This window comes from Prunus avium, chromosome 5 (genome assembly GCF_965620075.1).
Source record: "Prunus avium chromosome 5, drPruAviu1.hap1.1, whole genome shotgun sequence".
NCBI lineage: Eukaryota > Viridiplantae > Streptophyta > Magnoliopsida > Rosales > Rosaceae > Prunus > Prunus avium.
Genome location: NC_142288.1, coordinates 30,450,841 through 30,471,662, shown reverse-complemented (window position 1 = coordinate 30,471,662; position 20,822 = coordinate 30,450,841). Strand labels below are relative to the sequence as shown.

At 37.4% G+C, this 20,822-nt stretch overlaps 3 protein-coding genes across 4 annotated transcripts; 2 read left to right on the top strand and 1 right to left on the bottom strand.

Moving 5' to 3' along the window:
• Positions 1–91: 91 nt before the first annotated feature.
• Positions 92–3,741, top strand: LOC110745335 (DNA polymerase epsilon subunit B-like). Its single transcript, XM_088253144.1, is given in 14 exon segments — positions 92–282; positions 405–582; positions 681–834; positions 935–1,066; positions 1,316–1,330; positions 1,332–1,394; positions 1,773–1,877; positions 1,983–2,063; positions 2,163–2,293; positions 2,390–2,484; positions 2,604–2,703; positions 2,928–3,042; positions 3,193–3,303; positions 3,490–3,741. Coding segments are annotated over 14 exon segments (1,590 nt in total). The 5' UTR covers positions 92–113; the 3' UTR covers positions 3,631–3,741.
• Positions 3,742–7,856: 4,115 nt separating this feature from the next.
• On the top strand, positions 7,857–9,872 carry MYB54 (myb domain protein 54). Its single transcript, XM_021947303.2, has 3 exons — positions 7,857–8,497; positions 8,789–9,262; positions 9,374–9,872. Exons 1-3 carry the CDS (start codon positions 8,383–8,385, stop codon positions 9,559–9,561), a joined length of 777 nt encoding a protein of 258 aa, XP_021802995.2. The 5' UTR covers positions 7,857–8,382; the 3' UTR covers positions 9,562–9,872.
• Positions 9,873–13,450: 3,578 nt separating this feature from the next.
• LOC110746625 (uncharacterized) lies at positions 13,451–20,617 on the bottom strand. 2 transcript variants are annotated; one of them, XM_088253439.1, is made up of 10 exons: positions 20,018–20,612; positions 19,021–19,786; positions 17,791–18,406; positions 17,393–17,564; positions 16,869–17,229; positions 16,182–16,292; positions 15,237–15,588; positions 14,307–14,532; positions 13,976–14,197; positions 13,451–13,830 (listed from the first exon to the last, which is right to left on the bottom strand). In XM_088253439.1, the coding sequence occupies exons 1-10, from the start codon at positions 20,527–20,529 to the stop codon at positions 13,677–13,679; spliced, it is 3,492 nt and encodes a 1,163-aa protein (XP_088109565.1). In that variant the 5' UTR covers positions 20,530–20,612; the 3' UTR covers positions 13,451–13,676. The 2 variants fall into 2 exon arrangements, 1 of the variants encoding a protein (XP_088109565.1); XR_015835969.1 differs by lacking the exons at positions 13,451–13,830; positions 13,976–14,197 and adding an exon at positions 14,757–15,046 and having other exon boundaries at positions 14,394–14,532; positions 20,018–20,617.
• Between the last annotated feature and the right edge of the window lie 205 nt (positions 20,618–20,822).

Genomic DNA, 20,822 nt, shown 5'->3' with positions numbered 1-20,822 from the left:
CCCGGCGGCTCATGTGGAAAAAGAGGGAAGTAGGAACATTTTCCCGCCAAAATTAACAAAATCCCAAAGGCCAAAAGCCTAGGTTTTAGCAAACGAAACACAGACAGAGAGAGATGAGCAGCTCCACGAGGAAGAAGGTGCAGAAGAAGTGCAAGATCAGAGGCTACACGCTTGAATTGGACGCCGTCGACGAGATCCTCTCCTTTGAATCCGAATTCAACAACAACTCTGCTTTGGACGATCCTGTCGATATCCTCCTCGACCTCCTCGCGACCCAGCCCAGTAATTCCCCCCATTTCTTTCGTGTCTTATTATTTGTTCACAAGTCAATCATTTTCATCTTGTTCTTCTTTTTTCCTTAAAGTAAAACTTGTTTCTTTTTCTTCTTTTTCTTGGGATGGCAGTAAAAGACAAGGAGGCGGTGCACCGCATTGCTACCCGTATATTGGGTGCTGATGCGGCCATCAACCAAACCCCCGACAGCGATGGTGATGATGTTATAAGAGCCTCTGATTTGCTCATAATTGATGCCTTCAAGGTCCCAAAGTTCCGATATGATCCCATCAAGAAGGTTTTTTACAAGTATGTTTCAATTTTTGCCAACCAATTCTTAATTCTTTATAGTGAGTAGTATAAATTTATAGAAAATGCTTTCTTTTTTTTTTTGAGGAAATTTTTAGGCATACTGGGAGCCTACCCATTCATGGTGACGCATTTTCAAAAGCAGCTCTGTATAAGGATAGGTTTCTCTTGCTCTCCCAGATGCTCTCTCGCCATAAGGATTTTTCCAAACCAGCCTTTGATTCTGAATTGTCAGATTTCGGACGCTGTGAGGTTGGTACTAACATTGTCTTTATTCGACGAAATCTAGTTGGGTTTCTTTCGTAAATGCCAAAGTTCAATTAAATAAATTCCTGTATGATATGGTGGTCAGATATCTCCAATTCAGTCTCTGATTGGGCAAAGTGGAAGGAGATGGGTGATGGGTCTGATATCTCAGTTGGAGGATGGCCATTTTTACTTGGAAGACCTTTCTGCTTCTGTCGAAATCAACTTATCCAATGCAATATCCTTTACACACTCTCATCATTTATAACTTCACACTTGACGCTTGACCTTTGGGCTGTTCTGTTTGCATCTAATACAGAGCGACTAACTGGTATCTTGTCATTTGATGAAATGCATTGATTCCTTGTTTTATGATAATGGCTCATGGGTGTGGTAGGTTACGGCTATGCCTGAACTCATAAAAGCTAGAGTTGAGGTTCAGTCAAATCAAAAGCATGAAATCATCATTTTCCTTGACAATATATACAAGATAACTGCAGGATTTTTTTGTAGAGAACACAATAGTTGTTGCAGAAGGCGAGATGCTCTTAGAGGGTATCTTTCAGGTTAGCTAACGTTCTTTTATTCTCTTTACTCTTAAAAAGAAATTGCATATCCTTTTACTAGAATTTTGTTTAGAAATGCCAATATTTTATATCTTATAATTCCCATGGAAGAAAATTTTCCATTTTTTTTAAGAACTACTTTTTCTTCTCCTAATATGAGGTTGGATCAATATATCATAAATTCATAATATGTTAATCCCCTTAGCTAATCCAGAGCAGATCAGTTTATATAAAAAGTAAATCAAGTGAAGTTACTTGCCATGAGATTGTATCAGGCATCAGGTTCCTAACTTTGGATCAATGTGTATGTATGAGATGTAAACATTTAACGTATGAAGTTAATCTTTAAAGAGATGCTAACACTTACTTTTTGTGAAGGTGTTTAATTGCGGATTTCCTCCGCTTGAGGACAGAGATAAGTCACTCCAATTTCTTGCAGGACATGACTCTTTTGGTAGTGGTACACTAACAGAACAGGAGACGGTATCCTAAACTTGCTTTTTGGTGATATTCAAAATTGTCTAATTGTTCAACTTTATAGACTAGCCAATTATTATGAATGTATAGTTTCCTATACACTTCAAACAGCTCAGACTTGCAAAGTTGGAAAGAGAAGCTGTTAATGGGAATGTGGTCATACTGTCTGACATTTGGCTAGACAATGAAGAGGTTATTCTTCTTTCTCTTGTAAAAGATGGTTATAACTTCTTTTGTTTCTCAGAGTACTGTACTGGACATTAATTGATAGTTCTTTTCTTATTTGAGAAGGCTATGGGAAAGCTGGAGAGAGTCCTAGATGCTTTTGAGAATGAGGACTTTGTACCGTGCTTACTTGTACTCATGGGGAATTTTTGTTCTCATCCATGTAATCTTGGTTTCCACTCCTTCTCCAATCTCAGGTGAGGAATATTTTGATAAGATTTATTTTGTTGGCTGAAAACAGTCTTTTCTTTCTTACATAAGTAACAGTAATAGTGAACAAACTAGATGTGCAGGTCGCAGTTTGGCAAGCTAGGGCAAATGATTGCTGCCCATCCACGGCTAAAAGAGGGTAGTTGTTTTCTATTTATCCCAGGTCCCGATGATGCAGGTATATCACACTTGCTTTAACATGCTTCTCCAAAGAAAGAATATGTTTCTTCAAAAATGGGCCTATAGTCCGGGTATATCACACTTGCTTTAGTACTCTCTGCTTTTTGACAATTTCAGGCCCTTCAACTGTTCTACTGAGGCCTTCTTTACCAAAATATTTAAGAGAAGAGCTTCAAAATCACATTCCAAATGCCATATTTTCAAGTAATCCTTGTAGGTATGTTTTTCTGATCACTGATGAGTTGACGTATAAATGATGAGATAAGTATTTTATTGCAGATAACTGCACACTCTTTGGTATTTAGATTCACATTTTATGAATTCTAAGACAAAAGAGCTTACTTCTCACCTGGCACATTGGGATTCATGAGTACACAGTGTCTTCTGTGCTTGTAGTTTCAGTTGGCTTGCTGATCAATGACTTGCCATACTTGAATGCAGAATGAAATTCTGTAGCCAGGAGCTGGTATTTTTCCATCAGGATCTACTGTACAGAATGCGCCGTTCATGTCTGATGCCCCCTTCTACAGAAGAAACTACTGATGACTTTGAGCATGTGATCTCTCTCTCTCTCTCTCTCTCTCTCTCTCTCTCTCTCTCTCTCTCTCTCTCTATAACATATACATGTAAATATATTCTTAATATCTTGTTAACTGATGTGCATAATTACTAAGAAAAGTAACAGGTTCTCATTTTTTTGTCACAGCTGGTTGCTACCATAACCCATCAATGTCATCTCTGCCCTCTCCCTCTTATTGTACAACCGATTATCTGGAATTATGATCACTCCCTGTACCTCTATCCAACTCCACATACGGTAATACTGATATCCATTTCTTGTCCATTTCACCCCCCTTCTCCCTTGGAGTTCCTCCATAATAAGGAGTGGTGTTTTGCAAAGCGATTCCTATTTACTAAAACTGAAACTTTAGAAGACACTTGGACCGTCATAAATCATTAAGTCATTAATAAGTCTTGACAGACCTATGATTTTCATGTGCAGATAGTTTTAGGTGACAGAAGCGAGCAAAAGGCTTTCAAATACACAGGAATCACTTGTTTTAATCCTGGTTCCTTCTCAAGCGATGGCGCCTTTGTGGTATACCGTCCTGACAATCAGGAAGTTGAATTATCATCCTTATAGTCAGAATCATCAATTGATGGACAAAATGAATTTGTTTTGTTTGTAGTGAATAGATGTTGTCAATTTGTTCGAATTTGATATAATGATAATGGAAAGAGCAGTATTGAGTAATTGCAAGAACCTTCCAATTTAGCATTAGCATTAGCATTAGCATCATGATGTTTTGACTGGAACATCAAAATCAGAGATAACAAGCAAGGAGGATTGTGATATTCCTTAGTCTATACGCAGACCATATTATATAATAGTTAAATTTACAAGCTTTGTGGAATTACAGCGTGGCAAAGAAATCAATATTTCAAACACCTAACCTAACTTGAAAATTTAGATGCTGCTGTAGCCTGTAATGCAACCTTGAGTAGCGCTGAAGATTCCTAGTGGTAATATTTCTCTATTACAAGATTTCATATTATGACACGAGGAGGATATCAAAAGCTACCTGAGCTCTCTCTCTCTCTCTCTCTCTCTCTCTCTCTCCGTTATTAGTTAATTGTTTACTTTTTAACTTTTTAACTTTTTGGGTCCATTCAATAGTAAGTAAAATTTGAACATGAAAAAAAGGTCAGAATCATCTTCTTGGACTCTTGTGAGCTTTATTGCGTCAATCAACACTTTAGCCGAAAGAAATGGGTGAGTCTCAGTGCATTTGTTCATTGTGCTATAATTGATATTTGATTTCCTTTACTTATACAATAAAAGGAGGAGGGTATAGCTAAAGTTTTCTTCAACTCCATATATCAACTGGTTGCAATCACTCACATGAGTCTTTAGAATTTAGATAGATACATCACCGTTGAATATTCCCTTTCTTCTTCTCTTTTTTCTTTTTTTTTGAAGACGGCCGGTTAATCGATACTCCTGGTGCTTGCTATATATGTACACAGGCAGTCAGAGATAGTTGGACGACCCACAAATAAAGTGAAGTTAGTTAATCGTATAGTTTATTAGACAGTTAACCCAAAAAAGTAAAGTCTGTTAGTTTGATCCAAACATTGATGAAATGAATGCGGCCAGGGTTTTGATTAGAAAATGTAAAGGTGTTATATAACATCAAGGTTAGTAGTACAAGTATCCATTTTAAAGGAATGTGTATATCCTAGCTAGCCAAACAACGACATGCGTTTACATATATCCCTGTCCTCTACCTAATACCCTCTCTCTCTCTCTCTCTCTCTCTAACTTATAAAAGTGAGTTGCACTCAAGGAAAGGAAGCATATATCTTCCTTTTATTTCCACAAATATATCTCTATCTCTGTATATATATCTTGAATTGGGTTGTGATCAGCCTGATATGAACATAAGCCCCTACTTAATTGTATTTCTTATTAATTTATTAAAGAGTCAAGAAGTAGAGTTGAAAGAAAGCTGATCGCCGCTGACCTTGACATTTGTAGAACAAAGCAATAATGAAAAATAACTGAAAATATTAAAACAGGTACGAAAAAGAGAGCTATAATTAGCTAAACCAGAGTTAAGAGATATATGGTTTGGTAGGTAGGTGTACTCTTCATCGATATCATCAGTTGATCTCGATCAAGACACAAAAGTAATCCCTTGGAATTAATATTAATGGTTCATAAGTTGGCTTTCGGCAGTTTTACAGTTGGGAAGTTTATGTTACTTCTGGACCCAGAAACCCTTTTGTCTCATATCATTTGGTTAGGTGAGTCTCAAATCCGTACTTCATATACCGGATGAATTAAGGGGACTAATTAACGGCCTAATTGAGAATTTGGCTAAACTTAGAGCAGAAACGCCCTTTGACAAGACAGACAGACGGATATAATTAACCACAAACAAGACAAGACAATGCTAGCTATTATTATAAATATGCCACCAGCTACCAACCATATATCATCTATCATATATCATATATATGGTAAGGTGGACAAGACCCATTTAAGATCTGTGTCCGTTAAATGTTCGTCACAACATTAATATTCCATCCAAATGGAATTATTATGAGTCCTCATAATTACAATGAAAATTTTATCATTCCGACCAGCGCCAGCTAGCGAGTTTCCATATTGATGATCAAGATCCGGAGGGAGACGTTTTCTTCTTGGTGATAAAGACAATAATTAGGAAGGGATTAACATTAATATTCATCAGATAATTTGGTCTTGTACGTATGTATATATCTATTGAATCAAATGATAAAATTTGTGGTTACGAGCAAGAAACCGATGTGGCTCATGATTTTTATGTTAAACTCTTGCTAACGTGCAAAGTGGAAAAGAGGTAGAAGTTCCGGTAGCAGCAAATGAAACAACTCTTGGAATCAGGTTTAATATGGTTGCTGACTGCCATAAGAAAAGTAGGTGAAACTGGTGAACAGTCGTGAAGAACTCCACCATTGATGAATTTGATTGAACCAGGTTGGATTGTTCAGTTATAATATATATTATAGGCTTGTATGCAAATGACTTGTATTATAATTTCACAGATTTGGGGTTGGGGAGGAAGGCTCTACCTAGCTAGGATCCTCTCATGAACCATAATTAATTAAGCTAATGTAATGTTGTGAGTGAGCAGGCAAGAATTCTTTGCAGCAGATATATATACCACCAGTCAATATATCTTTATGAAATTTCAATGAGTGAGAGAGAGAGAGAGAGAGAGAGAGAGAGATAGAGATAGGTGGCTGATGAAGAAAACAGTTGAGGTATTACTTTGTGACAGTTACCAATGTCATGCGCAGTGTAAGACATAGGGTGGGTGAAGATGGGAGATGTGTTTCCTGCTCTCACGTTTTTTACAAGCAATTTTAGATCTCCTACTTGAGAGAATGGTAGGCCAACGGTCAAAAGAAAGGCTGCTGTCCTTATTAATTAATATCACCAAAATTAGTTTCCTTAATTCTGTGCTGTTCGGATGTTAATTAGGCCATACCAACCTGCATCTAAATATTTTTTTTTTTTTCGCTTTTTTAATATAATTTTTTTGGGTTGTAAGTTGGGGGGTATGCTCATACTTTAATATTAATGGCTAAAATAGGAGAGAGGTGTCTTCCTCCAAATAGCTCATGCTCAGTCATACTGTTCATGACCTATTAATTAATTTCATTAAAATTTTCTATTTTCTAATAGTAACAATCAATTATAACATGCATGGATTCAAACAGGTCGAGTATGACACAGATCTAGGGTTAACTTTATAACTTTCAAAGGTTAAAATCTGAATCATATTTTATTTATCCGGAACAAAGTGAATCATCTTTAAACTAGAAAGAAAATAAACTGGAGAACATATATATATATATATATGCATGTTTGCTTGGGAGATGAACAAAGAGAAAGAGGTGATGAGGCAAAAATTAATTAATTAAGGGCTATAGCTTGTAGTTTTGGCATATAATTATTTATATATACTTCACAGCTACAGCTACAGGCTACAGCTACAGGGCCAGAGATGAAGTTTGAGTTAGTTTGACTAAAAAAGAAATAGTTATTATTATCCAATAATATATGAAGGATGTCTGTCCGAGTCTCCACGTGCAGTTGTAGTTGTGAGGTTGTACACTAAATTTGTTAGTTAGGTCTGAAAGGTGATCAAAACCTAATTAAACTACCATCCCATTCGTACACCACCACAAATACCAAACCCACCACTTTTTCTTCTCTAGTTATTAATTGTTAAGAAAATTTGTGTTATTAGTGTTATTGCATCAAATTTCCTCAATTCATACATTACATTAACTACATTTATGTAGTAAACGCTAATTTACATTTTTTTTAAAGAACCTCAGCAGTACGAGGGAAACTTTATTAATCACCCAAATGGGAATAGCCATGAACACCACTTTTAGATATATATGTTGAACTCTATATATAAAGTTATTTAATCTTTCTCTTAATTAAGATAAGGTTCAATTATTTGAATTAGGGTTAGTTGTATGAGCACGTAATCAGTTATATGTAATGATGTAGCATATTTATGTTAATGTTTTCATTGCTTAATTAATTACTTTGAGTTTATATATATATACACACACGTAGAGGAATTAATTAATAAAAAGAAAAAGAGTAAGATGGCTAGGTGGGTTATAAGTAGACGTTGTAGGTTAGAAACTTGGAAAGACGTTGAAAGAGGAACCATATTTCACCCCACCAAGCAACCCATCTCTCTCTCTCTCATGTAATATATACATAATATATAATAAAATATAAATTGATGGGATGATGATGATATAATTGTGGTTTTTTGTTAGCCAAGACGTTGCATCAATCGCAGGTGTAAGGTCTGTCCAAACCCTCCCACTCTCTAACGGAAAATACTTTCCATATCTCTCTCTCTCTCTCTCTCTCTCTCCCTTATATAATTAATCGATCAAGCTCATGGGAATATCTGTATATCTATCCATCTCTCCTGCAGTAGCTTAATTCTAATTGTCTTGATTGCTTTACTGCCTTGCCCCCACGCTCGTCTTCATCGTTGCAGTTGGCGCTTTATACAATATATAATAGACTAGTTACTACGAAGCTAGCTAGCTCCTATATATTAATTTCCATCGATTCATTGATGATCAGGAAGAAGAAGAGCACTGTACTTGTTATTAAGGAAACAGAGGGGGCGGCCATCGACGATCCAACAGTAGTGCGTAGTGAATTAGATAGGTAGCTAGCTAGGCAGAGAGGCTTAATTTTAACTCCTATTTATTTGATTGTGATCTTCTTGTGTTATTTTAATCAATACACACAATTGATCGGGGATCGAATATACACACATACATACATACATACATACATAAGATGTGCACTAGAGGCCACTGGAGGCCAGCTGAAGACGAGAAGCTTAGGGAGTTGGTGGAACGTTATGGACCTCATAACTGGAACGCAATTGCAGAAAAGCTCCAAGGAAGATCAGGTACTTCTTTTTTCTTTTTTCTTTTTCCGATTGATGTGTTTGCATTTGTTATAATTGTTGGCAACTGCTAGCTATCTAATTTGGGTTTGGTATATATAATGAACAAGCTAATTAATTAATTAATCTATATATATATATAGCTAAGAACCCCCAAATCATTCTGCAGCTAGCTAGGGCAAAAACTATGTATGTAATTGATTAATTAACAACTTATTCAACTAATTAAGAGAGAGAGAGAGTGGTTAATTGTAATGGATTAATTATAATGAATTGAATGATATTTGCGCGCAGGAAAGAGCTGTAGGTTGAGATGGTTCAATCAGTTGGACCCAAGAATCAACAGGAACCCTTTCACAGAAGAGGAAGAAGAGCGTCTCCTAGCCTCTCACCGTATCCATGGCAATAGATGGGCTATTATTGCAAGGCTTTTCCCGGGACGCACTGATAACGCAGTGAAGAACCATTGGCATGTCATCATGGCACGCAGATGCAGAGAAAGATCTAGGCTTCACGCCAAATTAATAAGGACTTCTTCTACTACTAGTACTGCTGTGCCTCAATCGTCATTAACGACGTCCAATATTAACATCGATATTCCAAAATCCTCTTCAAAACAAGACCATCCGCAAATCAACTGTGATATCACGAGGAACCTTGATGCATATACTTATTTTGGGAAATTCTATCCAGCTTTCACTCATAACCCTCCTCCTCCATTTCCAAGAGAGTTCTATTATCCAAATACCTGTGTCACAATGCACCAAGGTGAATATTACTACTCCAATTGTGCCATGCATATCCCTATTATAAGCCATACATATATTAATGATATTCTCGTGCATGGTTCCTAATTATATACATCTTTATATGCTGCAGATCATAAAGATCAGCCAATTGAGTTTTATGATTTTCTCCAAGTAAATACCGAGTCGAATGGAAGTGAAGTGATAGATAATGCAAGAAAGGATGAGGAGGAGGTTGATCAGGAAGCTGTGGGACAACAGATAAGCAAGGCAGCTGGTGCTCCTTTTATAGAGTTCTTGTCTGTTAATGGAAATTCTTAATTATATTTATATTACTGGTAGTAATTTGGTGTCTTGATATGAAGATGATCAATGACATCTTAGCGGACGTGTAAAACTATCATTAATCACATATAAAAACCCTAACTAGAACTAGTTCTTACCAATTAGATGCATGCATGTCAAGTACTGCATCGATATATGCACAGAAAATCATGTTTAAAGTGGGATGATCTGTAGCATATAGAAAGGAAGAAGCTGTAACGCAAATATTGTTAATGTAATATATGAAGGACTGTGCGTACGTACGTGTACGTTAGAGCTTGTGTATATGCATCTCCTGACATTTTGTATACCCTAGTTTTGACTCTGTGTGAAATGTGTGTAGTGTAGAGTTATAGTGGCTGTGCGTGACAAATAATGAAGGATATATCATATATGTCTTTCCTTTTTCTCTTCTGGTTGTCGACGACGGCCAGTGGAAATCATCTCTTCAATTCGTTTCCTAGATGCTAGATCTCACATCTCAATGCTTGGGTTGGTGAGGACTATCTAATCATATAAAATATATGTAAAAGTACAAATATATCTGAACAAAGAACAACAAAAATTCTGACTGTCATGACCGTGTTTGCCTTGGGGCCTAGGCTGTGCAACATGAATGATATTCATGGCAATGCAGCAAGCATGTAGCATATAGTTAATTAGCGGCTGGGTTTGACAAACATTGTACGGCTTGTACGACCTACCCAATATTCAATTATGTTTTCAATTTTCAAGAACATATATGTTGCCTGCCTGCCTGCGGTTGATCATGATTATTGGATTAATTAGCATAAGAAAAATGATTATCGGGCTGCCGGACTCTGCTGGATAAGAAAAGATGACAGCAAGTTAAAATAAAAAAATTCAGACGTGACAGCAAGTTGAATTGACTTAGTACATTCATAAGTTCTTCCGGCCTAGGTTTTGCTTTATTTTATATTAGTTTTATTCCATTCATTTTAATTATTAATTTGGTGTGTTCCGCGCTTTCAGGACAGACTCTCCCAAATTCCGAATGCTAATGTTTTACTAAATGGTCAACTCAAGACATAAGACATAAACATTAGGAAAGTCAAAGTTGATAATCCCATCCCTCCCCCCACCCCCGGCTATACGATCAATTCAATTGCAAATGCAAGGCCTCTCTCTATACATTGATTATCTCAAGTAACAATAAATATATTGTTGGCAACTTTAATGGCTAACCTTGTTCTAGTACTTGTGAATCTGATAGCTCTGCCAGCATTACTAGTGTTTTTGTCGTCATAATAAATCGACTGTGGCTTTTCCGGTTCCTCTACTTACAAAGATGAAAACTCAATAGTATGGACCGGGGACGAAGCGTACATTCATAATAAGCATGAGTCTCAAGTGTTCAATGAGTACTATAGCAGCAACACGCCAGTTGATTGGACCAGCACTGTAAGAGTGTTCCCAACTTTGAACAAAAACTGTTACACCATCCCAATGGCAAAGCTGGGGAGAGACTTCTTGTTCGAGCAAGTTTCCGTTATTGGGATTTTTACGAGAACCCTAATTATTCTGCTACTTCTCCCGGCCCAACCTTTGAGCTCCAGTTCGACGGCAACTATTGAACCACGGTTGTCTCCAAACCCTATGATATCGTTTCTAATGAGGCCATCTATGTTGCCAAGGCAAATACAAGGAGCATATGCGTTGCTCAAACTAAAGATGTTCAGCTGCCCTTCATATCCGCACTTGAATTGCGGAGCTTGGATTTCAAAATGTACAGCCATGTTGATTCCAATTACGCTCTGCTATTGGCAAATAGGCATACTGACGGTACAAACCACGCTGCTATATATCTGTTTCTTCTTATTAATTACATGTATTGCTGTATACTATGCATTAATGGATATCATATGAATATGCCTTAATGAATTAGGTATCCAGATGATGCATATGATCGAATTTGGGTTCCCGCAAATGGTTTTATAGTTACTGAGAATGTGAAAGGGGAAGCAAGGAGCATTGATACTAGCAGTGCACAAGATAATCCTCCGGAAGCTGTGTTGCAAAATGCAGTGGAAACCATAGGCACTCTTTGGTCCTTAGTTCTGGACACCAGCGGACTTCACAATCACAAGATCAAAAAGTGCGCATCTACATGACCACCTACTTCTCTGAAGTCATTCGGCCGCTCAATTCATCCACTGACAAAAGATCCTTACAAGTATTGGTAGACGGAAACCCGTATTCGAGCACCATCGTCCCTCCTTTCGGAAGTGTATCCACTGTCTACATTACCAACATCACAGCTTATTCCAACACTAATTTCACTATTGAGTCAACTTTTCAATCCACGCTTCCTCCTCTCATCAATGCCTATGAACTCTATACTATCACTGGCCCTCTAACCCAAGCAAAAACCAGCACTAAAGATGGTTTGCTACAATCCATTACAGTGTTTTTATTAAAATCTAATATATATATATATAGAGTCAATTAATGCGTAGATATATATACATTTCGTACATTAATTTTCTCTGATATAAAAATTATATATAATGTAGTGGAAGGGCTAGCAGAACTGCAGAGAGAGTTTGAGAAACTACGGAAATGGAGTGGCGATCCCTGTCTTCCATCATCCTTTGCATGGGAATGGGTTGAATGCACTATTACTAGTATTCATGCCACTCCTCGCGTAACCTCACCGTAAGTGTGTATTGAAGTGATCATGTTAAAAAATGAAAAAAACCAGGAAACTCAGTGGCTTCGGCCTGTCTGGCCCGCTTCCAGACTTTAGTTCCATGGATGGGCTGCAAAAGATGTGAGTCGCGTATTTAATGTTATTAATACAAATGTGTAATAAGTTAACCTTGCATATATCGCATTAATTAATTTCTAAGCTTCAAATTTTCTTTTGATTTGCAGTGATTTTCTCAATAACAGCTTGGATGGACCTATCCTGATTTCCTTGACTCCTTGCCTAATCTAAATCTACTGTGAGTTTCATCAATCAACAGAACAACTATTTAGCTAACTGAGCACTGCATACACGGGAACTAATTTCTATTCTTCCCAGTGATTTGTCAGAGAATAGACTGAATAGATCCATACCCACCTCTCTTACACGAAATAAACACCTGAAATTAGTGTAAGTAAAATGTTCCTCGTCTCATCTTATGTGTTTTGGTTCTTGATTTGGTCTAATGCATGCTCTACAAATCTGTTATGTTCATTATCTTGAAACCATTTTAATGTTTTAATATAACCTAGAGGGTTCTGTTTTTCTTTCAAATTGTTTTGTCAGTTTAACCGGAAATTGTCTCTCTGGAATGTCTTGTCCACCCAACAACGCATCACCACCACCACCACCAGATTCAACACCCTCAGATTCACCGGCCCCAGGTCCATCACCACCCAAAGATTCACCGCCGCCCTCAGGTCCATCACCACATAATTCACCACCACCAGGTTCTCTGCCACCCCCAGGTCTATCACCACCTGATTCACCACCAGTGCTACAAACACCCTCTTCCAGTGGCCCCAACAAATATGAAGCACCCCCGCCCCCTTTAGGCCACCATAACTCAAGTGAAATACCCTCTCCATCAGGTGCAGTGACAAGCCACAGATGATACTAGGCATCATAATTCACGTTTCTCTTATTTCTTTTATGTTCAGTAACTTCTGAAAGATTGCCGTGTTTGATCATCAACCACTATGTTCACCATGAAACCAAATAATTGCTGTATATGCACTGTGTTTGATCATCGACCACTATGTTCACCATGAAACCAAATAATTGCAGTATATGCACTGTATGAATGTTTTCCGCAGCTTCATTCATTTTTCACCGTTACATAGTATTTCAAAATATTGTGAGAATAAATGTTTTTAATTAGGTTCAGAGAGAGGTAGAGATATCAATTTCTTATGCCTATGTTAATAAGATAATGAATTTCATAACATTTAAGCAACAAAATCTCAGTTATACATCTGTTTAACTTGTACCTATCTTCAAGTATTACACTAGTATGACAGTGCACCATATTCATGGTTCAGTTATACATCGTACAATCTCTTCCAACCCGTTTGATCAAGTATTACACTAACCTGGTACCATTAGGGGATTCGTACAGCAATTGTTAAAGTACAAGCTCATCTTGCAAAAGAATTTCATATATGTCTGTCCTCAGATTCAGCTCCTTATCCCGCATAACTTCTTGGAGATCTGACAGCTCTTTTGCAGATAAGGTAGAATTTAATTTGAGAAACCCATCAAGCCATAGCTTTTTTGACCTATGATAGATATTAAACAAAGTTAACAAGCAGCAGCCAATAAACAGATCATGAAATTGTTCAAGTCGTGATAAGACCATATTCATGGCCTTGTTTGGGCAGAAATTGTTTAAACAAGAAATTGTATAAGGGAACAAGATCTTACCATGGGCAGGCATGAATAGCTCGAAAGAAATTCCGCCTAGCTGCTGAAGGATTGCATGCTACCTTCATCTCATATGCAATGTAGCAGCGCCAAAGAACAACTGAGTTATGAAACCTATCACTTGCCAATGCCCTTTCAAACAATCCACGGATCCTATGCTGTGATCCCCCTTTACTCATCTCAAATGACAACGCAAAAAGCCAGACGATCACAGATGGTTTCCTATGGATATTTGAGGTAAAAAAGAAAATATATCACACATAATGCATATGTTACCACAATTTAAATAATCATATTACAATAAAGAGGGCCAGAAGGAAAAACATCGTACTTCTGACAGCAGTCATCAAACACCCATCGCAGTTTATTAGGTGTTGTATAAAGATGGCCAACCTCGATTAAATCATTTAAAAGTTCTGGGCTGAACGGAAATATTTGAAGCCCCTGCAATATGGACTCCCAGCATTTTGATAGACTTGATTGACCACGATGTCTCCAAAGCATCTTCATGTAAAAGTTGAACATAAATTCAAGTTGATAACTGCGGCTCTTTCTCTCTGCAGTTCACATGCAGTCAAGATAAGCACAAAGTTTTAAGTATATTCTAATTATTTTACAGTCAAATAATGAGCATCAGAAGGAAAGTGCAATAGCTTAATATAATATTATAGAAGCTGTGATTTTTATTTCCATTCTCGTTAAGCATTTGCTGAATTAAGACTCAAGCCTCAGCAGTCAATTGATTCCTCAAAGTTCCAAGCCCTGTTAATTGGTTCCTTACAATTTGAATCCTGTAATGGCAAATAGAGTTGAATAAATTAGAATTTGCTCCTTTTTGTTCTCCGGGGTATTGATGCTAGCCTCATCTGCAAATAGGTGAACTATCCTTTCATTAATTAGACTTGTCTTTTGATAAGTATATATTTCCTTTATTCGTGCATATCTGGTATCTCTGATGTCTGGATTGCTTTGTAGAACATTCTCCCTCATTCTTCCACTACTTAGATACCTCAAAATTTTCATCACAAGTATCAACACAATCAAGTTGATGTTCAATATCATTACTAACACCTGCGCAGAATTAGATTTCATACTTTTACCAAACCTTTGACTTTCATAGGACATAAAGGGTCGAGCAACCAGAATATGACTGGCAGAAATGAAGTAAAATACTTGAACCATCACATGTCAGTAATTAAAGAGGACATAATGAGTCCGACCGAAAAAAAAGAGGGCACAATGAGATGCTCAAGAAAAATACCTGGGAGCACCATTGAAAAAGCCTGATCTAGAACTTCAATACCAGCAGCCCATCCGGAGGTTAACTCTTCAAATAAAGCTGCAGAACATATGAGAGCAACAGATTGATCATCTATAACACCTCGCACCCATGCCATTTGTACTGTCCTTATTCTTTCTTTGAAACCTTGGCGTGCTCTCAGCAATTGCAAATTTGATGGTTGACTTTTATATGGACTATATGTTACACCACTTCCTAAGCAAAATAAAATATGCATCGCACGAAATGATGATTCACACCCACTGCCATTATTGTTACCAAGTTCCGTCTCAGCATACCAGAAATATAGAAGGGAAGCATTAGACCGTAATTCCTGCTCAATAAATTAATGTAGAAACATCGAGTAAATACCAACAAACAAAGTCCACAGAAAACCTTCAGATAAAAAATTGAAAAATTATTGAAAGGAATCCAAAACAAGGAAAGAAAGAGGTAACACCTCAAAATATAGGATGCCAAATTGGAGGTAACCTAAGTTCTAGTCATCCACAATACACACTGAGTATCCAAAACCTAACAGCCTCATGAGAATTCATATCTAACTGAGAAAAAATTAAGAGGTTTATCAAATTGATATCAGACTTGAGATACAAGTTTACAGAAGGTTGACAGCCAAAGTCAGCATAAACACTCAACACAGAAGTGAAATATTTCAGACCAAAAAGAAGACATGAAATATAAAATTGTAGTAGTAAGGTTCAATATGATCGCATGTTAACATGTAATTTAAAAAATAACATTACACCAACGGGCTCACAATCTCTCAACTATATGCTGCTATCAGCATTGACATGACTAACATGTACTTTGAAAAATAACATTACGAGTTTTCAGCACAAACAAACATCAGTAGCTAAATTGATATGCCACTACAAAAGTTATTTTAAATAAACATATAGATCTTACCAAAGGAAGCCCTTCAATAGATGACAATGCCATGTCAAATACTCTTCTTGCATGATCAATATTTCCATGAAAAGCCTCTCTTCTTGCATAAACTCCACATAGCAATACATCCTATTTGTATAAAGTGCCAAAATAGACAAGATCAGGAATTCTATCATACAAATCCGTTACTCAATAAAGAAAAGGTCGCCTCTTTAGAGCATGTGAGAAGGTGCAATCATTTAATTTCGCAAAATGACCAACTTACTCACAACTGCTACCTTTTAATAAGATACAGAAGTTAATAACTGTAGGCTATGCCAACTCAAATCCAATGTTGAGGGATAAAAAAAATTCACTACAGATTATTTATAAAAATATATATAAATAATAATTAACAACTTAAAATTTGCCTTGCCTTGCCAACTTATTTATAAAAATAGATAAATATATAAAAATTCACTACATATCCAAATGTTTATAGGAACTTTCTCAAATTATTTCATGTCCCTCATTGAAAACACTCAAAACCTTTTTATAAACAATATGGGTCACTCAAAACCTGGAAAAAATTACTAAATGAGGGCCAAACAATTCATAGCTTTAGAATTTAAGATATTAAAAGAACCTTATCTAAAAACAAGGACCTATATATGAAAGATATGATGTGTGTATATCCGCCATTAGAGACTCAAACATAACTACTACCTGACGGTCACTCTTTAAGAGAAACTTTGCGAGAGCTCGACATGGGGTCACAGAACAGCTGGAAGGATTCGAATTCATAACAGATAGCTCTTCAGCAACTAAAGCAGCATCTTCTAGGACAAAATTACGTGGAAAAACAGATAAAGAGAGCAAGGTAGCATTACGAAGAAATTTCATCAGGTCTGTTCTTCTGTAGATGTCATTGGAGGTACCCAAGAGAGATTCCAAGCTGAAATTACTTGAACTGCCTTGTGTTTTGCTTAAAAAATTATGAACCCTTCTCAAAGTTTGTAATATAGAATCTGGCAATGCCTCAAAGCTAAGGACTTTCTCAGCCCAAGTTGAACTGTTTGTAGATATCCTGTTTTGGGGGAGGGGTAAAAGCATATCATCAATTAGTGTCTACTTTCATTGTGGAAGTCAGGTTCCCTTATTTTGTCAAAAAAGGACAAAAGAAAATATGAACCTAGATCCAATGCAACAGCGGATAAGATTATACAGATAAAGTGATAATAGGACCTCACCACTGAGAGGTTTTCCCACCAAAGAAATCAATGAATTGCAATACTAGAGATAAACGGGCCTCAGATGAGCTCAAGGAAAATAAGTACTCGTTGACATCTTCAAACATTATTACTCTCGAAAGGTGCTCATCTGCTTCTCCATCGGGTGTACCAACATTATGAGAGATAGCAGCTGTTTCATATTCAAACCCAATGTAAGTACTTTGTGAGCATCGCTATCAGGAATGATGAATGCATAATAACTTCAAGCACATTTACATCTTAAACGCGAAAAGAGTTTCATTGCAAGACAATGAATGGGAAAAGAACAAAGGGAAACAAAAAAATAGGCAAAGACCAAGAGATAGATGCATGCACCCATGAAAGAACATTCATATTCACACAGAGAAGGAGTGAACCTCTTGCATGAACAGGCATCCATTGAACACAATCTCTCGATAACTCTTCTTCCGACCATTTGATCCAGGTTGAAGTGTCTTTAATCTCACCACTAGTACCAACATCAACATCAATTCCTAGCATCTTTAGCAAAGCTTCAGTATCTTCTTCTTTCTTGACATCTTCTTCCTCAAATTCTTCTTGAAACTCCTCCACTACAACATTACTTTCAGATTCCTTTTCTGTCTTTAAACTATTTTCCTTATTTTTGGTTAGTGGTTCCGACCAACCTGTCCAGCCACCTTCATTATCATGTGCAGCCTCCTCTTGGATAACCCTCTGCCTATTTTCTTCCTCTTTCTCCAACCACGTGGACCAACCAAGAGCACCTTCTTCTCCAACTCTTGCACCATCACTATTCCAAAAGTGCTCAAACAGTATCTGTTTACTCTGCTCAGTGAGGAGTAATGAAGGACAAAACAAACTGAATTCAATTTCAGCCTGAAATAGAGCAGTGGCCAACTCTTGATAGCCAGCCTGCCATTCAAACCTACAGAAACTGATAAATATATTAACCAGACCAAGTTCTAGTTGAACAGTAGCAAGATCTGGAGGACGGTCTTCAGCTTGGCAAACCTGCATCAAATGGGAACCACATGTAAACCAAAATAAGTTAACCTCAGACGCTTGGGAAATTATTAAATCTTATATCTCATGCTGCAATGGAAGACAAAAATAAGTAGACAAAATAGCTAGAAGAAACAATAAATGCAGTTAAAGTCTCAAGATGCCTAATTCAAAACCTCCAATTCCTAGAGCAGCCACAACCATAGATGCCACAGAAAATTGGGAAATAAAATGAGGCACAAAGCAGAAAAAAAAGTCTTAAAGTGTTGAACACATAACATTTTAGTAGTCTTAAAGTCTAATGTATAAATAAACCCCATAAGGCGATGTAATTATTTCCAACCCATTTTGCAGTTCATTGTTAGGGATGTACATCCAGTGTTACCAGGAAAACATCAGGGACCAACAAAAGGCTGAAATAGCTATTTTCATTCCAAATTTAATGCTGATATTTATCTTCTTCTTTTTGGTCTACACCTAGTTTTATCTTCATTTCCTACATTCCCTTGATCTCTTGAGAAAGTAATAGTGAATAGATAAATACAATCTCCAATATAACATAAAACATTTCTATTAAAAAAAAAAAAAAATAGAACATTAAAACATTAAGTAAATTTGAGAACCTGCCTAATGTGCTTTCTGCATGCAGCAGATAAAGCCTGGATTGCATGTGCGTACATTTTTCTCATATCTGAAACCTTGAACCTTGAGAACTCCCCTTGAAATACACGCAAAAACTCTCTCCACAACTTGTAACTTCCTGAATGTTGAATGAGTATCCTTTCCCATCTACTAATTAACACATCAGAACTGTCTCTGCTTTGGTAAGCCTTTAGAAGAGAAAGCAACAGGTCTTCATTATCTGGGTTAAGCTCAGCCGCCTTCTCCAGTATGCTAATCTTTTTTTCCAGTGTCTGCAACCGAGCGCCTTTCTGGGGTTGCATATCAGCAACCCTGTCTTGAAATTCCGCGAAAGCTAACCAAACCTTTTCATCATGGGGCTGCTCCCTCGTCAATTTGTTAAACTCCCGTGTTTTGCGTAGTACTTCATCTTCCCAAGATTCTTCAACCACTGAAGTTCTTGAGAGTGAATCATCGCCATCAACACCTTCATTGGATGATTGACTATCCGTTAAAGGAATAAAATCACCGGAAACTGTAACCGCAAGGTCTCTGGGGACAAGTATGCGAGCACGCTTTAAGTTCTTATGGCGTTCCAAAGCCATGTACTTTGCAGACCAATAGCGACCAGCAGATTTTAGTTTACCATCCAATGCATCAACATCGGCATCTCTATCCAGTGTTGAACCTGTCTGGTTCCACCGATACAAACCTTGAAAATCACTCCCAGATACCTCCGCAAAAGGCTTGTAGCGAGCAACGTCCATTCTGCATTACAAATTAGGGACAGTCAATTCAAAAGCTTCATCTTCATAGCGATAGCATCAAAACGAATCAATTTGGATATAAAAATTTGATTTTATTGCCGAGAAAATTAAACTTCCAACTAAACATACACCAAATGTAAGCATAGCAATTAGCAATGCTTTGTCAGTGACCAAAGAAAGACTGAAGGAAAGTGAGACAAAAAGATATTATCGAACTAAAATAGCAAAATACCTGTAGAGACATCCAAACACCAAATTGTCGCGGTCGCCATGAGAATCAAGGAAATAATCTTTGGAAGGTTTAGTCTCGGAATCGGCCCAAGCCCGAACGCTCGACTTTCTCGACCCGTAATCGGCGAATTCTCTACGGCCTCTCTCAACGGACCTCTCTCTCCTCCTCTTGTTCTTCCTCTTCTTATGCTTTTTCTTCTTTGTCGTCCTGTCTCTCTCATCGCTTCTATCGGATCCAGAAGAAGATTCCAGCATCTCGTATGGCTTTGCTTGGGACGGCACCTCCTCCTCTTCATGTTCTTGCGGTGGCGGTGGTGACGGAAGCGGGTCAGGTTTGAAGTGTGAGATAACGGGGTCGTTTATGACGGAGAGTTGGGTGGTGAAGCTGGTATTGGAAAGCCAGTGAGGGACGCTTGTGATTTGTTGAGAGACGGGTAGTACAGGGAAGAGTGAGGTTTTTGCTGCTGCTGCTGCTGCTTCTGATTCTGATGGTTGTTCGTCCTTCTCCTCCATTGTTTTTCTGAACGAACGAAATATGCAAATTGGCAGATCAATTCAATTGGAGCCGGAGCCTGTAAGTGGAGGGCCTTTGAAAATTAGAAGCAGCCAGCCGCCCAATTTGGGCCATGGCGTTTTCTAGCGTATTTTGACAAGTACAATTTGGGCCGACTCAATTTCATCCGCCCAAAATCCAATCAATTTCCGATAAGAAATTTAATTGGGTTTGGGTTCGTTTAGAATTCCTCATGTAAAAAGCACTTCTGTTTATAAACGTTTTTAGAAGCACTCTTGATTATTAAGCAGTT

What these genes read in the sequence shown, in the direction of transcription:
- LOC110746625 (XM_088253439.1), bottom strand. Translation starts at nt 20,529, where the DNA reads ATGGAGGAGAAGGACGAACAACCATCAGAATCAGAAGCAGCAGCAGCA. An exon ending in GTGTTTGGATGTCTCTACAG is followed by an intron (nt 19,787 to 20,017) that starts GTATTTTGCTAT and finishes TTTGTAATGCAG; the next exon opens with AATGGACGTTGCTCGCTACA. An exon ending in TTTTTCAATGGTGCTCCCAG is followed by an intron (nt 14,533 to 15,236) that starts GTATTTTTCTTG and finishes TGTGAACTGCAG; the next exon opens with AGAGAAAGAGCCGCAGTTAT.
- MYB54 (XM_021947303.2), top strand. Translation starts at nt 8,383, where the DNA reads ATGTGCACTAGAGGCCACTGGAGGCCAGCTGAAGACGAGAAGCTTAGG. An exon ending in AAAGCTCCAAGGAAGATCAG is followed by an intron (nt 8,498 to 8,788) that starts GTACTTCTTTTT and finishes ATTTGCGCGCAG; the next exon opens with GAAAGAGCTGTAGGTTGAGA. An exon ending in CTGTGTCACAATGCACCAAG is followed by an intron (nt 9,263 to 9,373) that starts GTGAATATTACT and finishes TATATGCTGCAG; the next exon opens with ATCATAAAGATCAGCCAATT.